Source organism: Microcaecilia unicolor, chromosome 1 (assembly GCF_901765095.1).
Source record: "Microcaecilia unicolor chromosome 1, aMicUni1.1, whole genome shotgun sequence".
Classification (NCBI taxonomy): Eukaryota; Metazoa; Chordata; class Amphibia; order Gymnophiona; family Siphonopidae; genus Microcaecilia; species Microcaecilia unicolor.
This window is the reverse complement of record NC_044031.1, coordinates 597061945-597083600: the sequence shown is the minus strand read 5'-3', so window position 1 is coordinate 597083600 and position 21656 is coordinate 597061945. Positions and strand designations below refer to the sequence as shown.

Here is a 21656-nt window from a genome sequence, read left to right as displayed (position 1 = left end):
TAATGGCTTATGGAATTTTGACTAACTTGTCCAGTTACTAAAGAAAGCTCAAGTAGCAATTCTGATATCAGTGATTCTGCTGATAGCAGTGATGAATGAAGCTGAAAATTATCGGATGTTTTCAGATGAAGACAACAGTAGCAGTGACAATGAAATGGAGAGATGACACAGTGAAAACTAATTGAAACCAACACTAATTTCAGACAGTGGGTGAAATGTCAGGATTCAAGTTAGTTAAATAGCCTAATGCTGGCTAAATGCTAATATTGTGAGGAATATGAGGGTGAGAGGGAGAATAAAGGAACATGGAGGAACGAGGAGGGTAGAGAAAGGAAGGAGTCTTTTCCCCTGGGGGGGGTTGGAGAAAAGGAAAAGACTACAATTCCCAGCAGCCCCTGAGTAGGTCCCATAGTAGAAATAGGGACTTCAATCCCAAACAGTAGGTTTTTTGTGGGCTCACCATACCATATAAGGGGGTAATGATGAGTGGTGTACCTGGGATCTTTTGTGTAAAGTCCACTGCAGTGCGTCCCCTAGGCTGCCCCATTGATCTGCTGGGATGTCTGTGTGGCCAGTCTACTAAAAATCCCGGCCCCCAGACATCCTAATGGCTTATTTTTTCCAAAACATTTTTTTCCAAAAATGGTACCAAAAGATAGTTGCACTGAGACAAAACCATCTAGAAAACAATGATATTCGAAATAAAAAGATGTTTTCTGGTTCGAAAATCGCTATATTTGCCACTTGATTTTTGGATGTTTTAAAATGTCCTAAATTGGACTTTAATCGAAAATACCTTTCCACTTCTTGTAAATTGCTCAAGTTGTCTGTCTTGTATTAGGCTGCTTTGGGCTGGAATTCTCTGCCTTCCTCACTTAGATTAAATACATGTTTTATTAGAGCTCTAGGAATTAACATTAGATATGCAATGTTAATTCCTAGAGTAAGCTCTAGTTATCTTATTGTTACCCACGTTGAAGTTTGCAGGTATATGAAGGATAGAAGATTCAATTGCATGTAAATAATGAAATGAGATCCACAATATATTGGAAAATCATGCATTCTGTTTAGATTATTGGTTACCAGTGGTGTGCTACTGGGACTGGACCTCAGGCTAATTTTATTCAACATTTTCTAAAGCCAATATTAGAGAAGGGCTATTTTTGCAGATATCATCAGAATCTGCCAGAAAGTAGACATTGGCTAAAGTGGGAAAGTTATAATGAATTATTCAGGTATGTCACTGTTATCTGAACTCTTCTCCTCCACTGCCAATTCCAACTCCATTTATTCCATCTTGCTGCATCATATGCCAGGACTAGACTTACTGAGCATGTAAATCATGCTCTCCCCTATTCAAAACCAGGCTAAAAGTTCACCTTTTTGAGGCTGCTTTTAACTGAATTGATACTTTTGTGTTGTATGGACTAATATGTCTTTTTTATTTTGAATATGTACTTTATAATTGTAACCTGACAAGAATGTTCAGATTGAGCAGAAATCTTTAAATAAATAAATAAGCAACCTCTTAACCCCTTTACCCATAATAAATCAAACTCCATAATTTCATATTTGTCCTGATTTGTTTTTGGAAAGACTGTAAGCTCTGTCTAGCAAGGACTTTCTTCAGTGCTTGGGTACAGCTCTGGGTACTTCTAGGTACTGCTATAGAAATGCTAAATAGCAGTAGTAGTAGTAGCAGTCTAGAGTTTGGTAGCTAATATCTAACGCTTGGCTGCTCTGCGCATGCTCGACCGGCTGACTGTTTACCGATGGAATAGAGAAATAGAGAATGTAAGTGAGCTACAACAAACAGCTCATTTGCATTCTTTTTCCTTGATGCATGCCTGTTCCTTACCGATTCGCTAAGGGAATCGGTAAGGGAAGGGCTTTAATGATTTTTTTAGTGCATCTCCCCCTAAGTGCTTTGAAAATGAGCCCTATTATATGCATGTACTTGTAAATTATTGAAAAGACTGAGTACAATAAGCTAATGGCAGCAATGTGGACAGTTTGATAAATTGTCCCATAACATCTTAACTACAATGTACATTTTAGGGCCCTATTTAATATGCTGCGCTGTAGGCACGCTAACATTTTTAGCACGCGCTACCATTAATGTGCGCTAAAAATGCTAGGGTTCCTTAGTAAACAGGGCCCTTACTTTCCTGTTTTCTTGGTAATGGCATGCCATTTCCTATGCTTTGCTTCTTCTTACACTAGTAATACACTGAAAGTCACAAATAGATTTAATTAATAATATAGCCATTTTCTGTACTTTTTAAATATAGTGTTACCTCACAACAGCCTTCAAATTAAATATTTTCTCTACAGGATTAAAAAGAAAAGTTCCTCTAAGAATAAGCACTTTACAGCTTGAATTACTGGATGTGTTTCTAAAGAACAGGTAAGCTAGTAAAAGGCTTGAGAAATATCACTTTTTTCTGGGCAGGAGCTCAGGGTAAGCAGGGAAGTGACTAGGATTCAACATCCTGGACCACAGACTAACTAATTAGATTTCTGTGAAAGTTTAATAGACAATGAATTTGAATGGGTAGCTAGCAACATTCTGTAATGATTCCACATATCGCTATGGCAACCTAAAATGTTTATCATTAAGCTCCTGACACCATAGCTGTAGCTGTTATGTGACTTTTCATGATATTTGCTCAGTTTAAGTATGCATCAGCACATACATTTATGGTCTAACAGGAAATAGAAAGCAGGCAAAGTTCTATTTATTTATTTAACACATTTATACCCCACATTTTCCCACTAGTTGCAGGCTCAATGTGGCTTACACAATAACATAGGTAGGCTACAATTCAGTATATCATTAAACAACGTCATAGTAAAAAAATTAATCATAAATCTCTATGGCAACAAAGATAATAAAAGATAATGGAAAAGCATTAGGGTCCATAAATTTTGCTGAACAGAAAAGAAAGAAACTAAGTAACGTCTGGATGGTACGCCTTCTTGAACAGGGTGGTCTTCAATAATTTCCTCAAGTTCAGATGATTATGAGTTGATTTTAAGAGTTTAGGCAATGCATTCCATAGCTGAGTTCCTATGAAGGAGAAGCTTGATGCATAGGTAGATTTGTATTTGAGGCCATTGCAATCTGGATAATGTCAAATTAAATAGGATCGGGAAAGACTGGAACTATTTCTGGGTGGTAGATCTATAAGATTTAACATGTATCCAGGAACTTCACCATAAATGATCCTATGAATCAAGGTGCAAATTTTAAAGGCAATTCTTACACCATTTGATCTCGGTATCATGATATCATCTATAGAATCATACTGTTTGACCTATATACTCCAATTTTTGGCATGATTACGACAGAACTATGATTTTCATAAGTGTAAAGTTTAAAGCTGCAATAGGGTTTTACACTCTGATTAGAAGAATGCTTCAATGAAATTTCTGTGTAAATTATAGTTAAGCCTGTTTTCAGGGCTGGACTCTAATCTGCAATACTGTAAAGGGGGTCATGACTTGTGTCCCAAAACGTAACAAAGACTTAAAAAGCTGACAAGTACACAGAAAGAACATTAAGGTGGCAATTCTCTACCTGGGTTCTCCATTTAGATGCCCTAGTGCTATGCGGTGAGAAACTATTCTATGATGGCATCTCGGCTCCCAGAATCCATAAAGAGTACTAGCTTAATTCGATATCAGTGCATCTTACATTTATACCCCTGCAATTACACAAGCCATTGACTTGGCAGAACTATAGTTGCAGGAATGAATGTACCTGACTGTAGGGTCCTTCTACTAAGACGTGCCGAAAAATGGCCTGCGCTATTGTAGGCGCGTGTTTTGGAAGCGCGCAGATCCATTTTTCAGCACACCTGCAAAAATGGTCTTGAGGGGGTAGAAAATGGATGTGCGGCAAAATTTAAACCAGCGCGCATCCATTTTCAGCCTGAGACCTTACCGCCACCCACTGACTTAGCAGTAAGGTCTCACGCGTTAACCAGGCAGTAATTTTCAGCACACATACACTGCCAATTACCGCTGGGTAAGCGCCACATGGTAGAAAATTTCTACGGTGCGCTTTGGATGTGCATCAAAAATGGAATTACTGCCCAGGGCTTGCGGTAGCCTGGCAGTAGGTAGTTCCAATTTGACGTGCACAGGCTTCTACACACTTTAGTAAAAGGGCCCCTATATGCAGTATGTAAAGTGCATAAGAGGGTCCCAACCATGTGTATGCTTCCCTTGCACTTCTGCCACTCATGGATGCTGTTATGGAATAACACTTAGAGGCATATTTTCAAAGCACTTAGCCTTCCAAAGTTCCATAGGTTTCTATGGAACTTTGGAAGGCTAAGTGCTTTGAAAATATGCCTACTAGTCACCCTGCTGTCACTTTCGTGGGTAAATGTACACTTTTGTGCATCAACGACACAGGTGGCCCACAATAATGGCAAGCAAGTGTATGTGAAAAGAAAAGCACGTTATATTTAATGGAAGGAAAAAGCCTCAAGGAGCTCCTGACCAACAGGTCTAAAGAGCTACAGTCGATCAAAATGACCTGTACTTTGGTCAATAAGATCTGTTCCTCATCATCGGCTAAAAAAACCTTCCTATATCCATCCATGTTCAACTTCAAAAAAAAAATCCACTTATGTTCTCTTGGAAGTAGCAATCTTTGGATATCGCCCCCTCTCTTTCAATGGATGCACAAGCTGTAATATCACACATTGCAAATCTTCAAAAGAATGGCAACACGAGATGCAATGCGTCGCCAAGGTAAATTGGTTTTACCGGTCTGGATGGCATTCTGATGCTCAACCAGACGAACTTGCAATGTCCTAGATGTCTGTCCAACACAAATCTTCTTACAGGTACATTGCAAGCAGTAAATCACCGCTTTAGATTTACAGGAGGTGAACTGTCTCAAGTAATATTTCTTGCTTGTGACTGGATTCGTGCACTCTGAGGTTTCCATCATGACACAACATACTGTACATTCACCACACTCCATATGCTGACAAATCCTTCCCAGACTAAAGGTGTCCTCATTAGATAACGCTGGAAGGACCAAGGGGCAGAAAAGCTCCTTTAAAATTTCTACCTCTACTGTAGGCAAATCTCAGTGAGCAGTCCCTGAAGGTAGAAATAGATTGCAATAGTGACCACTGTTTGCCTACAGAGCGGACCACCTGCGGGGAACTTCTAGTGTATCTCATCATATATATTAAAGTTCTTTCTTCCTCCTTGGTAGGTCCTCTAGGTGTTAACAGCAAATCACGGTTATTAAACTTCGCCCTACAGAGTGCCTGTTGTACCACTGAGGTAGGGTAACCTCTAGCAACCAGTCTGTCAAAAAGTGATTTGGATTGATGACGAAATTCTCTGTCTGTAGAACAAATCCTCCGATAGCTCAAAAATTGAGAGAAGGGGAGGCTATTTTTAAACGAGGGCGGATGGCAACTCTGATAATTTAAAAATGTGTTATCAGTATCCTTATGGAAAATGGTAGTAGAGAATCCATCAGTGGTCTTCTTGACCAAAACATCCATAAAAGATCTCTCAAGATCATGAACATGCATTACAAACTGAATCCTGGGATGACAACTATTCAAAAAAAATGCAAAACCTGATGTAAAAGATCCAAACTCTCGTCCCATAAAAGAAAAATGTCATCAATGACCACACCCAAAGGTGCACATTTTCAAACAACTATCCTCCATGTACATACTTTTCTTCAAAGTCATTCATAAACAGGTTGGCCACTGAGGGAGCCATCGTTGCTCCCATGGCTATGCCAGATACTTGTTGGTAAATCTTCCTTTCAAATTGAAAAAAATTCCTGTTCATAGCTAAACTAGCTAAGCTCTTTAGACCTGTTGGTCAGGAGCTCCTTGAGGTTTTTTTCTTCCATTAAATATAACATGCTTTTCTTTTCACATACACTTGCTTGCCATTATTGTGGGCCACCTGTGTTGTTGGTGTTTAAGATTTTGGACTTGACTCCCCATCCCTCACTTTTGTGCATCTACATATTCAAGTGGCACATACATGTGGACTCCTTGTTATAGAATTGCTCCTCATGAGAACAGAAGCACAAAATGTAGTGTTTTTATTCTTAATATTTGTACTGTGTTAACAAATATTGAGTGTATTTAATCTTAACACCAGCTGAGATTTCTTATCTGCAGGTGTTTAAACACAAAATACCTCTATTCAGTTCAAATCCTGAATTGTGTAAACTGCTTATTAGTTTAAGATAAACCATGGGCTGTTTTCCTCAGGTTGATTTGAGTATTTGGCTGTGTTCCTTGGAGATATACTGCTGTGCCTAATTTGCTTTTCACTCCTGAATTTGTAGAACTGTCAGTTCAAACAATAAAGTAAACTAAAGGCCTGATATTTAAATGCACTTTTCTGGGAAGCAGCACCTGCCATCTGCATAAATGCCACTGACCAGGACCAGCCACTGATTTTCACCAGCAATATGCAGATACCACCACGGCAAATCTTTACAGACTGCTCCAGCACTACCTGGATACTGTGGGAACAGTCTGGGATGAGCTGGAAATATTCAGATAGTGCTGGTATCTGGAAAAATCTTTCGCTGTCCTAATTTATCCAGATATGGGCGTTGATTACCGCTGCTATCTGAATATTCTCTCAATCTGCCCCAGCACTATTTGGATAGTGCTGGGATAGTCTGTAATGATTTGCAGCAACATAATTTGGATAATGCTGCTGAAAATCAGTGTATGGTCCTGGATACAGCTATTGGCAGAATACCCAGATATTCAGGGTTGATATCAGGATAGCATCTGTCACTGAATACCCGGATACATTTTTAAATACAAACTACAGTGTTTAGATATTAACCTATAAGTTTTTAAGGGGATCCTCTTTAATGTCCCTATCAAACTCTACAACAGATTTGAAAGTGAGAGTTTCAAAGCCTCCCATATACCACATAAAGCTTTAAAACATGAAAACATTTATAGGCAAGGTCTAAGAAAAACTTGATGCCATGTTTCTAGAGTAATTTAATGCTAATTTGAATATAAGGGGATAATTTGATGCATTCTGTTATCTTTAAAAAGTTCTCATATTCCTTTTATAGAACATACTGGGCCCTAACTACCACAGACTTTTGCAACTGATACTAAAGTAGGGTTACAGAACTTCCAACCAATTCTTTTTTGTCAAATACAGCCAATTCTTTATTATCAAATGCAGACAAAATTAAGTAAACACATTCTTATGATGTTAGCAACATACAAAATTGATAGTAGGAACACACAATGTAACCCAGTGAGGCTTTCGAAAGAAGGAGATGAATAATTTAAGTGGAAAAAAATGCTTCACACTCAAAATAGTCCGTTTATGGTATACTTAATCTTACCGCAAAAAGTAATTGGAATAATTTGAGTTTACACAAAGATTAATATTTTGGTCCTCTCCCTTTTTCAGTTTTTATCATTTCCTGTTCTCTTTCTTCTTTGGGACTTGCAGTTATGTGTCATTATTAATCAACTACACCAAACTGGGCAAATGGTGTGAACATGCACTGAACACTTTTTCTTTTCTAACACCTAGATTTAAAGCAGCTCATTAACTGATATTTGTTCACAGTTAAATCACTGTGGCATTAAATTGGTGTATGAATGACAATAGTGGTGCTAATCAAACATCTTCTCTCCATCACAGTAGGGGCATTAATTCAAACTGTTTCCTTATCTTAGACTACCTAGTCTAATTTAAAATCTGTAATCAGGCAGTGACCTTGGTAAAAGAAGTCACTTAAGATATGCTTCCATTACCTGACAACATGACATTCATTACTCTACTAGCTGAATTAACTCTTGTTTCTACTCAAAGCAATTTTAGAAGCCTAGTCCTTGAGGATTTGGAATACTCATCTGTGAATTCTGCTATTCTGGGTTAACTCTAGATGAATTTCCTTACCATATTAATGTACAACAGATAACAGAAGAGACCAAATAGATAATAGTTGTCATAGGAAAGGATGTAACAGTTAGGAAAAACTTGCCCCATCTACATCTTCTGACATTTGGAGCTGAAGCAGTGAATTTGCAAGTTGATCTTCCTCAAGCACAGATTTCTTGGTCTGTCTGCCTTTGTGGTGTCTCCCTTCTCAACTGGAACAATCTAGTGGAGTTGGGTAAGGGAGATGGCACTTCCAAAAACACGAGTCAAAACGTTTTCAAAAACACAGTGTTTATTTTAATGTATACACCTTGAAGACTCGACATGGAACTGTGTTTCGGAGCTGGAAGCCTGCCTCAGGAGTCTAAAATTATATATACAATAACAACACAATCATAAATGACATTAAAATAAAATCCAATGAATTAAACATAAAGTTCAAAGAACCTCAAAAAAGGGATTAATTACATATATAAGTACATAATATATATATTTCCTGTAAGGCCAAAAGACAATCTATGGAGTATGAAAAGTATACAGAGGACAAAACACCAATATGCTTTAATTTAGATAGCACATTAATAAATTGCATGAACTGAAATATATATTTCCATGTCAAGTCTTCACAGTGTACACACTGAAATAAACACTTTGTTTCTGAAGATCTTTTGACTCATTCAACCTACTCCATTAGACTGTTCCTGCTACGTTGGTAGGGGCTGGTGTTCCTCCATCCCCTGTAGTTGACTCCTCTCTTCTCAATTGCAAGTGTTATTACCCAGAACAATAGCAAGACTGGCAGAAGTAACATGACTCTATAAGTCATCTCTGGCCACATCCACAAAGACTGCTGTCTCTCCTATTTTATTTGGAATGGAAACATAAATCATAGGGTACAAAAAGAGGAACACAGTACAAGACTTTCCCCACATTGCCTATACTCCCTGTGCTGCTTCCAAAGGATCATAGTATTACTGTTCAAATCAGGATATTCATGAAGAGGGATCTGGAAGTGATCATATAGTCTGGTTGGCTTGTGCTGAGAGAGGTGGCATAACCTGACAGACTTGAGCTCAGCGAAGGACACCATACCATGTGTTTACAATTTCAAAAAGTAAAAAGTCTAGGGGACTCAATAACTTACTAAGGAGTACATTTAAAATAAATCAGAGAAAATATTTTTCTATTCAATGGATAATTAAGCTCAGGAATGTGTTGTTAGAGGGTAAAGCAGTTATTGTAGGTAGGTTTAAAAAAGTTTGGACAAAATTCTAGAGGTAAAGCCTACAAACCATTAAGGTAGATTTGCAGAAAGTCATGGTTTATCCCAGGGGGAAAGTGTGTGTGTGTGTGGGGGTGGGGGGAAACAGCATATAATCTACCAGGTACTTGTCCTATTTCCAGAAGTTTCCAATTCAGGTCACACTCAGCTTGCTCGGACCTTTGGTGTGACCCAAAACAGCAAATCTCGTGTAGGTGTTCAAACACCCCCATATATAGATTAAGAGGCAATTCTTTTAATGCCTTGGACTTCTGGCTCACCAGTTTAAATCTGGCTCAGATTAAAAGAAACTGGAAATCACTTCCATCCAAAAGCCAATCAAGAACTGTCCACAACACAAAAACATCTTTCAAATGTAAGCACTTTGCCAGTAATTTCAGCAGAAAGGCTTACCCTTGTACCCTTTTGAGATGGTTACATCAGAAGTACAATGGCAGGACACTCTGACAAAATGTGTACTGTAGCTGCTTTATTCCTGGGAAATTCTGTACAACTGTGCATTGTAGAAATAGTGCTGAATTCCTCTCCTGTGCAGCATTCAGCACCTGCTGCACAAAATTCTGCATTGGAACAAGAAGTGGTGGTAGATCACAAAGAAAACCTTAGCACTGCTGAAATACAAGACTGCTGAAGCAGCAGTAGCTTTCTCTTCCCAATCCTTTTACTGGTTCCCCCATCCCCTTACCAGTCATATAGCAAGAGAAGGAGAAAGAATGTCCACACCTCTCTGCTGCCCTAAGCTTAATTGGTGATTTGAACTATACAGGCCAACATAAAGACATGCAGTTCAAATCAGACATTGGGCCCAACAGAATAGTAAGATGTAGCTTGATATATAGTCATTTTCCTTCTCTTGTAATGTGATTAGTTTTAGGGAGACACAAAGGGCTCATTTTCAAAGAAACCTATGGAACTTTGGAAGGCTAAGTGCTTTGAAAATATGCCTCAAAGGGGACTGGGATGCAGAGTGAGAGTGAGTTGGGAGTGGGTGCCTAGGGGAAAGAAAGGAAATGTGGTCTTATTAAAGGGTGAGGAGAAAGAGAGAACTGGAGAACAGAAAGAAATCAGGGGTCTTTTTTATTTTAAAGGGGGGGGGGGGGGGGGGTAGAGAGCAAGCTGAAGGGTGTCAACCCTGAACAGTGAAGCACAGAAAGCCAGGGGTTGAATCTGCAGGGGTAGCTATCAGACCTGGGTCGAGGTGAAGCCAGATCTCATGATGGAGGAATTCTACATTAAAAAATGTGTAAATAAAGGACTGCTTTCATGCGCCTATTTTCGAAAATCAAATACATGATGATTGACATTATAAAACACTAGCATAGGTGCAAAAGAATGCACACACATGTAGGTGCGATCGTGTATACCAGTTCTTTGGCTGGGGTAAATGTTAGCGTGTACTTCATACATATGCACAAATTAAGGAAGTTTAAAATCTATGTGCCTAAATGTGGAATCTGCCCATGCTCCGCTCAAACTCCACCCCCTGCATGCCCTTGGTGAAAGCACGTGCCATGAAACTTGCATGTATACTTTCACAATAATCAGTACTTCATAAGGGACTATGTATGCACATAAATTACTAAATTATGTGCACAAACGCAAATTCTTAGCATTTAAAACTAGACAATTCCTTATAAAATTACCCAAGTGTACACACAAGTATTTTATAAAATGTGTGCATACACTGCAACTCCCCTCTGCCCAAGCTGTATCACCAGATCGTGTTAAAGTGTATGCACAGTTAAGAACACAAGAACATACAAGCTGCTCTATTGGATCAGACCAAGGATCCATCTAGCCCAGTATCCTGTTTCCAACAGTGGCAAGTCTAGGTCACAAGTACCTGTCAGAGTCCCAAAAGATAGCAAGGGTTCATGCTACTGAACTCCAAGGACAAGTAGTGACTTTCTCCAGGCCTACCTTAATAACAGCTTATGGGTTTTTCCTCCTATATTAACTATTTTACTACTTGCTAGGCAAGGAGCTACAGGGCTTCTATACATTGAGTGAAAAAATGTTTTTCTCATTTGATTTAAACGTGCTATGTTGATTTCATGGAGTATGCCCTAGCCTTCCTACTTTTTGAAAGACTAAACAATCGATTCGCACATACTCATTGTACTTCATTAAGGATTTTACAGACCTGAGTGGAGGAGTGGCCTAGTGGTTAGGGTGGTGGACTTTGGTCCTGGGGAACTGAGTTCAATTCCCACTTCAGGCACAAGCAGCTCCTTGTGACTCTGGGCAAGTCACTTAACCCTTCATTGCCCCAGGTACAAATAAGTACCTGTATACAATATGTAAGCCGCATTGAGCCTGCCACGAGTGTGAAAGCGTGGGGTACAAATGTAACAAAAATAAATCTCCCATCAGCTGTCTCTTCTCCAAGCTGAAGAGCATCAACCTCTCCAGCCTTTCGTCGTATGAGAGTCCTTCCATCCCCTCAATCATTTTGGTCACTCTTCTCTTTTCCAGTTCCACTATATCTTTTTTGAGATGTGGCAACCAGAATTGCACAGAAGGGTCTTATTCTATACAGGCTATGCTCCTAAAACTTATGCTCCTAAATTACAAGCATACTCTATGCTCAAAAATAGGTTTTATATCATAAATTATGAGCATAAATTTTAGGAGTGTAAGTTTAGGAGCATAATCTTTATAGAATAAGGCCCATGATGCAGTCTTACAATGGAGCGATATAGAAGCATAATGGTATATTTTGTTTTATTCTCTATTCATTTTCACTTGCACACATCAAATTTCATTTACAATTTGGATGCCCAGTCTTCCAAATACCTCCTGCTACTTTACACAGTCAGTATAAAATTTCAGAACTTTGAATATTTCACGTCATCTGCAAATCTGATGACCTTACTCATTGTTTAAATTTCCGGATCATTTATAAACCAGTTTTTTACATGCATAAATGGCACAATCCTTTTAAAATGACCTATGATGCCATTTACATATGTAAATGAGTATGGACATGTAAGTAGTGATTTTAGAACTCACATACATGAATCTGGCAGCATATGGCAATTTAAAGGTGTAGTATTCTGGGTGTGCTTTGGGTAGTCCTTCAAAGTACAAATGTGTATATGTGTGTGTGTGTGTGTGTGTGTGTGTGTATATATATATATATATATATATATATATATATATATATATATATATATATATATATATATATATATATATATATATATATATATATATATATATATATATATATATATATATATATATATATATCAATCATATTTCAGAATGGCAATACTTGTTACTGCTGAAAAGTTTCCCTCAGCATTTCCACCTGCTTTGGTTAACTATTCATTTAGACTCAGGGTTAGATGAATGCTTGAGGGGAAGCTTATGCTTACCTCTCTGGCATTCAAAACTACTACTTGTTGCCAAATGAGCTCCTTGTGGATGTGCAGGTTTACAAAACCTATCACGTGTAGGTCTTTTTCTGCCGTCATCTACTATGTTACTTATAAATGTAAGTTTTGGAATTTAGAGGTATAAGTTCAAAATCGTAACTTATAAGTGTGTGTAGTGCCATCATGGTCTTCCACTGACACAAATCAGGAGACTGGTCCAAACACAGCGATGAAGTTAATATTTGGAAAAAAGAGATATGACTATGGTAACACCCTTGTTCCTGTCTGAACATTGGCTTCTGGTGGCTTATCGCATCCCTTTTAAATATCTTATTAGTGTACATCAGGTTTTTCACCTCGGTGTCCCTTTACTTCGTGCTAATCTTCCTATTCTACACTGAGCAGCCTCCGTTCATCTCTTACAGTACCTTCTCCATGACATATCTAGTTAGATAGCATAAGAACCACATGTTTTAGTGTAGTAGCTCCCAAACTCTGGAATGACCTTCCTCTCACTATTAGACGAACCTTCTTTTCAAAAATTTAAATGCGTTAAGTCCTTTCTTTTCACCCAGGCTTTCCCCTCCCCCCCAGCCATCTCTGGCTGATCTTTTTAATTAATGGTGAGTGCAGCATTATTTTAATTCATTATGTTTCCCCCCCCCCCACCCTTTATCCCTATTGTGATTGCTGATGTAACTCTGCCTTCTTGTGTTTCCCAAATGTTTTGGTTTTTTGTCCACTCCAATCCCTTTAATTTTTATTGACTTTGTAAACCGCTGAGACATTTCTGTTATGATTTATGGAAGAGGTATATAGACGATGTAGTCATGTTTTGGCTATGGAAGAAGTATATAGACGATGTAGTCATGTTTTGGAAAGGAACGGAACAAGATCTGGATATATTCATTAATGCCCTCAGTAAGGCGGATCCTTGCATCAAGTTTACTTATCGCATAGCCAAACATGAGTTAGATTTTTTGGATATAAAGATTATGTGTAACGAGCATGGGGGATTTTCTAGCTCCATATTTTGGAAGCCCACTGACAGGAACACCCTATTGCATTTTACCAGTCATCATCATATAGGGTTGCGTAGAGGGGTTCCTGTCGGGCAGTTTCTAAGATTGAGGCGATTATGCACCTCTGTGGAAGACTTTAAAGTCCAAGCAGAGGAGATGATGCATAGATTCCGCCAGAGAGGGTATCCTTGGAAGGTTATAAAAAAAGCCTACAAAAGGGCACGATATACACACAGATCGTGGCTGTTCGCCCCCAAGCAGAGATCTATGGAAGGATCGTTAGCGTGTGTAATCCCTTTTTCACATCGAGCACCTCAAATTGGACAGTTGGTCCACAAGTACTGGCATGTGTTGTCGGTGCATTCAGAATTCAGCGACCACCCCAAAATAGCTTACCGCCGCAAATCAAATTTGGGAGAATTATTGAAAAGATCAGAGAGAAATAGAACCGGAGGGCAGCATGCAGCAAATGTGCTTACTGTAAATATGCGTTAAACACCACGTGGATATACAAACCAGGATCCACTAGGCGTTTTTATTTATCAGCTCAGACTATGTGTGATAGCGAAAGAGTAGTTTATTGTATTATATGCCCCTGTTCGCTGTACTATATTGGGCACACCAAAAGGAAGCTGAAGAGTTGGCTAGCGGAACATATTAGTAATATCAGAACCCCAAAAAATAGATACTCCATTGGTCAACCATTGGTTAGATAAAAAACACACGATAGATGAGTTGAAAAGCGTGGTGCTTACACAAATAACAACGTGGACATGTGGTGGAGATATGAGTGCTCTGTTGCATAATATAGAGCAGAGATATATTTTTGAATGGGCTACGGTGGCCCCTAGAGGGCTTAACCTAGAAGTTGAGTGGCAGTGATTACGTAATACGTAAAGGGGGAGGAGTTAATCTAGACCTAAACCCCTGGGAGGTGCCTTGTAGGTACAGCGTCCTGAGGTAGTCAGATTAGTCCTGAGTTGGTGAGAGATCCTGACAGTAATCAGCCAATTTAAAAAAGTGGTTATGGTTATGTTGATATATTTATCTATACAGCGCGTCTTTTTGAAATTGGTTCCACCTGATGAAGGAAAAAAACTCCGAAATGCGGTCACGCATAGAGGGCCAAGATGAGAAACTGAGAGCTCGGTGGATTTAAAGGACTTTTTTTAGCTGAAGTGGATAAATTGATATACAGCACCTTGGTAGCTGGTCCCTGGCTGAAAAGATTCTCAAGCACAAGATTATCAAAGAGCTTCTAAAAGTATGAACGGAAGGTTCAGGACTTTGCAGGCACTCCGATGACGTGGGAAATAGTGCCTCAATAATATCCTGGAGTACGGACATAAAAAAGAGCTATGTGTACTGGGTTGCACAAAATATGGGGTTGATGTTGAAATGTGTTGAAAAGTGTTATGATAATTAATCAATTAGAAGCAATAGTAGCAGTGAAAGGAAATTAACAAGAATTGTGCCTGAGTGGAAGCTGCAAGTGACTGTGAGTGCCTAGGGAGACTGTATTTCATAGGCATATATGATTAATAAATACATTAAAAATATTGAAGGAGTAAGGAGTACTTTTTGTATGAATAGAATGATTTATGGTATATCAAATAATAAATGGAACTTGGAGCTTATAAATTCAAGACCACTAGTAATGTTGTTCTATTTTTGAATGTGTTATTTAACAAAAAGCTTCTCCTGTTGTACATTGCACCAAATACACACACATCTGTGGTGGTCCTATACATATTTTTTAAAAAGCTCAACTACTGTAATGGAATGTATGCGGGTTGCAAAGATCAAATCATAAAGAAACTTCAAACTGCCCAAAACACAGCAGCCAGACTTATATTTGGAAAAACGCGTTTTGACAGCGCCAAACCACTCAGAGAAAAATTGTACTGGCTAACAATCAAAGAATGAATCACATTCAAAATCTGCACTACTGTTCATAAAATCATTTACGGCGAGGCACCTGGATACATGACAGACCTTATTGACCTGCCAACCAGAAATACCACTAAATCTACACGATCATACCTAAACCTCCATTATCCAAGCAACAAAGGACTCAAATATAAATCCACCTATGCATCCAGCTTTTCCTACTTAAGCGCACAACTATGGAACGCACTGCCAAAAATTGTAAAAACTATGCCAGACCACCTTAATTTCCAGAAATCACTAAAAACGGTCCTATTCAAAAGAGCATACCCCACCGACCCAACATTTAATACATGGACACGTGCGACACAATGCAACCAAAGAACATAAAGGATATTACCTGACTCTTCCTCCCCCCCCTCCCTTTCTAAGTTCCCCCAACTACACCTAACTTACATGTACCTTATCTATCACAACATCACCTTATATTCATTCGTATCATGTATTTGTTCAGAACGGAATCGGCACATTGAGCCTGCAAAAAGGTGGGAAAATGTGGCATACAAATGCAACAAACAAACAAATAAATAAATAAACCAAGCCTTTTATAAAGTACTATTATAGTTTTAAATGCACGGACCCAAACATCCATTTTATTACCTACAGTGCCTATAAACTAACCATAACAATGTTCCAGGGTTAATAAGTGTAGCTATGAGATGCAAATGAGCTCTTGGCTCACTTCCATCCTTATCTATGCTTTACAGGGAATTTTCCTTGTATTGCCACAGCCAGAAACTTTGTGCATTCCAGGCTGTGGTAAACTCAACACATGAAAATTTCCCCCCATAATGTGCTCTTTGTGCAGTGGTGTCATTAATTTAAAGAGGTCATTGGCCAGATCTGGAGGCCCCTGGGCTCTGCATACACTTTCTGGCGGCCCAATGGGCCTGATGCTGCCCCTCCCAGATACTATGCTGGTGTAAAATGTTATGCTCAAAATAGGGTTTGAACTGCCCCTCCTCACCTTGCAACCTTGTTTCACCCCAAGGGCATGGAAGATTTATCTGTTCTTTTCTATCATTTAATGGAGTTACTAAATTAATTTGTGTTTTAATGTATAACTAGTAAAAAAGGCCCATTTCTTAACGCAATGAAACAGGCGCTAGCAATGTAATGAGTGCCTGTCATTAATGTTTCCATGGTTGTATTCTGAATATAATTGTTGTTTACATGTGTAAGATTTCTTTATATACAATATTTTTTGTGTAAACTGTGTTACAATGTGGTAAAAGTTTTCCTTGTTCAGGCCCTTCAATCAGTTTAACAATCACATCAGAAGAGTTCCTTACTCGTGAGAATGCAACATACAGTTGCCCATGTGAGAGACTGAGAGTGACAGTGTGTTTTACAGACAGTGTAAGAGAGAGATACACAGAGTGATTGTGTGTGTGATGTCTGTGTGTGTTTGTTTGAGTGACAAACAGGCATATTTTCAAAGCACTTAGACTTACTAAGGGGCTCATTTTCAAAGTACTTAACAAACTTCCATAGGTTACTATAGAACTTTGTAAGTCTAAGTGCTTTGAAAATACCCCCAAAAGTTACATAATAACCTATGTAACTTTGTAAGTCTAAGTGCTTTGAAAATGAACCCAAAGTGATTAAATGTTTGTCTTCCCTTCTGTTCTGTGCACTTGCCTCCACTTTTGTTCATACCTCCCTGTATATGATTGTTAGAGATTCAATCCACTGCACTTCCCTCCTCCAAGTTCTATTCTGTCTGATTGGTTCTTCGTTCCTGTGACGTCGCGTTTGTTTGCTTGGCAACTATGCAGTGTTCCATTTCCTCAACATGAGGGCGGGGACAGTGAGAGCCAATGAAACACTGAACTACAGACTTTCGAACCCTACACTGCCACAGTACCACAAAGTCAGCTTCAGAATGTTGGAGGTGCTTTTTATTATATAGGATTTGCTCTGTGAACTGTTCTGACTTGCCTAGCAATAAGAGACGGTATAACAAAATAAATAAATGATAAAATAAATGATGATAATGGTGGAAGGAGTGATCAAACCTGCTCATGCCTTAGTGGCTGACTGTCAGTGATCCCTAGTGGTAGTACTATGAGACTACCTAAGGAGAGTGGGTCCTTTAATTTTATGATGTCGTATCTGTATGAAGTGGCCTTTTATTCAGCCAGCTGTAGACAAAATAAATATAGCACCTAAAGCTATATTTTTTCTGCAAAAAAGTCTACAAAACCTACTGCACGCATTCATTTTGGCTTTTTTTTTTTTTTTAAATGAGCTGCTTTAGTATACGGGCAAATTTCTAAAATATCATTTACGTGCAAAACATCTTTATAAAATCCTTGTCAATAATTGAGCCAAATTTTAAAATATGTACAGAATCCTCTCAGGCGGACTGCTTGTATAGTACATGCTCAGTGGGAAATTGATGACACTTGCAAAATAAGGGCCCTGTTTACTAAGAAGCACTAAGGGTGCATTAACATTTTTAGCACACTAACAATTGGGATGTGCTAAACACCAAGTCACCCATAGGAACATATGGATGTCTAGCATTTAGCACGTGATAAAAACGCTAGCACGACAGTAAACAGTGCTCTAAAAGTTAAGTATTTTAAATACTGATCTATATCGAGGCCATCAGTACAATTGCTCAAGCACCAGTTGGGTTATGCACACGGAAATCATTTAGATGTTTCGGGATGCAACAATATAAGAAATTCAGTAGCACAGTTTTTTAAATTACATTTTAACTTGTTATTCTGGGTCAGAAAAAAAAAATCGAGAGGCCCATTTGTGAAGTGTGGATATTTGCAACATTATATAGCTGATACTGGGTATTGTCAGATTGAAAGAACATGAATGAGAAACAATTAACTTGTTAGCCTTCCAACTACAGATCATAAGCAACATTTTGGGCTTTATAACTGGGTACGTTAGGTGCACAAAAAAGCAGCCTGTATGCACAAATACACTACACACTATTCTGTAAGATAGCGCATAACTTCAAGAGGGCATACATGTGGTCAGAGCATGCGAGGGGCATAGGCATGTCTCCTGTTACTCATGTTGCATGGTACACTTAGGTGTGTCTATTTATGCTTAGCATTGATCTACTGTAAATGGCTGTGCATAAATTTAGGCCACAGCAATGCAGGTTTACGCTAGTATTCTATAACAGAATCCCGGCACCTAGATGTTATTCTGGAATAGGTGCTCCCTATGCAGCATTGGGACACATAAATGGAGGAGTCCTTTTATAGAATTGCCCCTTGTATTTATGATCAGCCTTCAGCAAACCAACACCATGGGAATTTGAAACATCATCTCATGCCACCTAGAAAGGTAAAGAAAGAAGCTAGTCTATGGTTGGAGATCTGCACATGGAGGATTATATACTCTTATTCTTAGGTTCATCTGTTTTGAAAGAATCACAATGGTTACCTTCCAATTGGGGACACCAGAGAATTTATAATGACTTGGACAGGTGATGTAATTACAGTTTGCTAACTTCATTTTGTATTCTATTAACTACCATTTTGGGAAAAGGATGATAGTTTTCAAATCTTTAAAATTGTTTATAGTGCTACTAAAAATATATACCTACCAATGGTTCAGCATATTTAAGATATTTTTCTTCTGTTTGTTCCTTCATGATGCTAGTGTTTCCTGGGAAGAGAAAAAAGTCTATTAATTTAATTCATTTAAATTGTACTATTTATATGAAAACGTCAAATACTTCACAAATGTAATAGAAGTACAATTAATATTAAAACTAAATCATTAAAGAAAGAAAATCTTTAGTCAACATTAATTACTTTTTAAGACAAGCTCTTGGTTACTAAAATTTATGGAAAAAAAGTATTACAAACTGCTAGTTATGACGTTTTACATATTGTTTAATAGGAAATAATTTGCCCCAATTAAACTGGCTTAACTAAGGCTTTTTAGATTACTATAAATTAAAAATTTTAAATAATTTATATGTTCTTAAAACTTTTCTAAATTCTAAACTGAACTTTCTAATTTGTATTCTCCCTGCTTTTTATTGGTTATATTAAGATAAATTAAGTGAGATTAAAATCTTATTTGATTTATTTACCTTTGCAAATGAAGACCGTTTTAAGGGTTACACATCCTCTGTCTCTGATGAATGCGACCTCAATTAGACAAGTCAGAATGTCTTTAAAAGCTTTGTGTTAATTGCTTCCAGCACGGAGTGAGATGTTCATTAAGGTAGCAAAATTCTCATAAAAATTCCAAAGTTGCACTAGTGAAAAAATGCTCAACAAGATGAAAACTAGTCACATCTTTTCAGAAAATTCATTATCTATTTTAAAGAAACATTTTAAACAAGATTTTTGTTTGCACTGTTTTAAGGTGGCACACAAGCAGATGAATACCATTTGAATACTTTAAACAGCATTTAAATCTACCATGTGCATATAAATGTATATTTATGTTTATACCAAATTTAAAAAACTGAACAAGATTTAGTGTGAACCTTTTATGATGACCATTGATCATTGTTAGATGAAATTTTTTCCCTGTTTACTACTATTTATATTTTTTTAAATAAGGCATAAAATTACTCTCTCACACACATGGACTTACTTTCAAAAGTTTATTTAGTATCAAGCAAGAGTTGGCTTTTGCTCAACACTACAGAACATTTCAAGATTTGAATTACAAAAGAATATCACATTATTTGCATTTGTAATTTTCCCTCTTTAATGCAGGTTTACAAGAGAAAACTTGAAGATGGTTAAAAGATAAAGGTAAAAGAACTAAGTTCTGTTCAAATCCCTTAAAATAAAAAGTTACGCTTATGTTAAAAGAATGGACTAACATATTTAGTAAACCTAGTTTTTGTTTAACACTAGTTAAAGGTTATTTTTTTTCTTTTGATCTCCTATTTTTCAAATACAGATTGCAAATAACAAAGTTCCTCCTTTTACATGTCATCCTGTTCAGTCTCGATTCTTTCAATAAAACTGTGTATGTTCAGTCCAGCCATTCAGAATGTATGTACTTTTGTTTAATAAAAAGGGATTGTTTATAGAAAAAAATTACTTTGAACAGTATACAGGACTGGAGAAGACTGGGTATTTCATAACATCACAGAGTACAATCAGTATCTGGCATATGGCTGGTCTCTGTAGGCTCCCTTTGCTGTTCTTGCTGAAGGTGCCTTGTGTCTTGAGTTAGCCCACTCTTCTTGTCCTAACACAGGGAAAACAAGCATAATTAGAAATTATTATTGAGATGTTCTATGCTTCTGGTTTCCTATTAAACAATCCAAGCAATTACTGCAGCACATTTGTTCCAAAAATGTTTTTTTAATGATTTACTGAACAGATAACACAGATCCCCCCACCCCCCAGGAAAACAAAGTGAAATAGTTCCTTATTATGGTGATTTTTGGAGACATGTAACAGCTTATGACTAGAAAATGAGGAAAAATAAATACGGGTGTGGGCGAAGAACTCTTCTTAGAACTAAAATGTTTCCAATAAAGTGATTTGACATTCATTGAACAGTAGCATTCTCAGCGACAAAACATATAAGAAACTAGTTAGCTGTTATCTTAAAAGAAATTATGAAAATGTCAATAGGACAGCAAAGGTTTCTCTCAGAAAAACCTCAGTTTTACATTTAAAAAAAATTCTTTATTTGGAAACCAATAAAAATGAGCATAAAGGCTGTAATTTCCTAACAAGATGTCTATGTAAAATGTCCAAAAAAGTGTATTTTATAAAAGCCACTAAAGAGTAATGTGTGCAAAAAAATCCACGCAATAAGAAATAATCAGGGAAAAAGCCTCAAAGAGCTTTAGAGACTATAAAATCAATCTCAACAAGCTAAACGGACAAAATAGTCCTCTCTTCATCATAGGCAAAAAACCCTGAGGCCCCAGTTGTATAAAATCTCTACGCTGTGGCCAAAAACACTTTATTTACATTTTTTCAAATTAACTGATCTTCAATGCATTAAACGCTACGCCAGGAACACAGAAAAATATCCCATAGATAACGGGTTCACACTTATCTCTGTTCAATGTTCTCAATCAGATGCTGCTCCCGCTGTGCGGTCTCTCAAGGCTGCCCTGAGCCGACGGTGGCC

General features: G+C 37.7%; 1 protein-coding gene and 1 long non-coding RNA gene across 3 annotated transcripts in view; both read right to left on the bottom strand.

Moving 5' to 3' along the window:
• The window catches only part of LOC115480670, a 37482-nt gene extending 17771 nt beyond the window's left edge, over positions 1–19711 (bottom strand). Inside the window, exons 1-3 of one of the 2 annotated variants that reach the window (XR_003943852.1) lie at positions 19636–19711; positions 19141–19202; positions 9605–9771 (exon numbers count right to left, since the gene is read on the bottom strand). This is a non-coding gene — a long non-coding RNA (uncharacterized LOC115480670). The remainder of the gene's footprint in view (positions 1–9604; positions 9772–19140; positions 19203–19635) is intronic. The other variant, XR_003943851.1, reaches the window with a different exon arrangement.
• Positions 19712–20143: 432 nt separating this feature from the next.
• The window catches only part of KHDRBS3 (KH RNA binding domain containing, signal transduction associated 3), a 443659-nt gene continuing 442146 nt past the window's right edge, over positions 20144–21656 (bottom strand). The window contains exon 9 of the mRNA XM_030219492.1: positions 20144–20756. Coding sequence (XP_030075352.1) covers positions 20665–20756 — 92 coding nt within the window. The 3' untranslated portion in view covers positions 20144–20664. The remainder of the gene's footprint in view (positions 20757–21656) is intronic.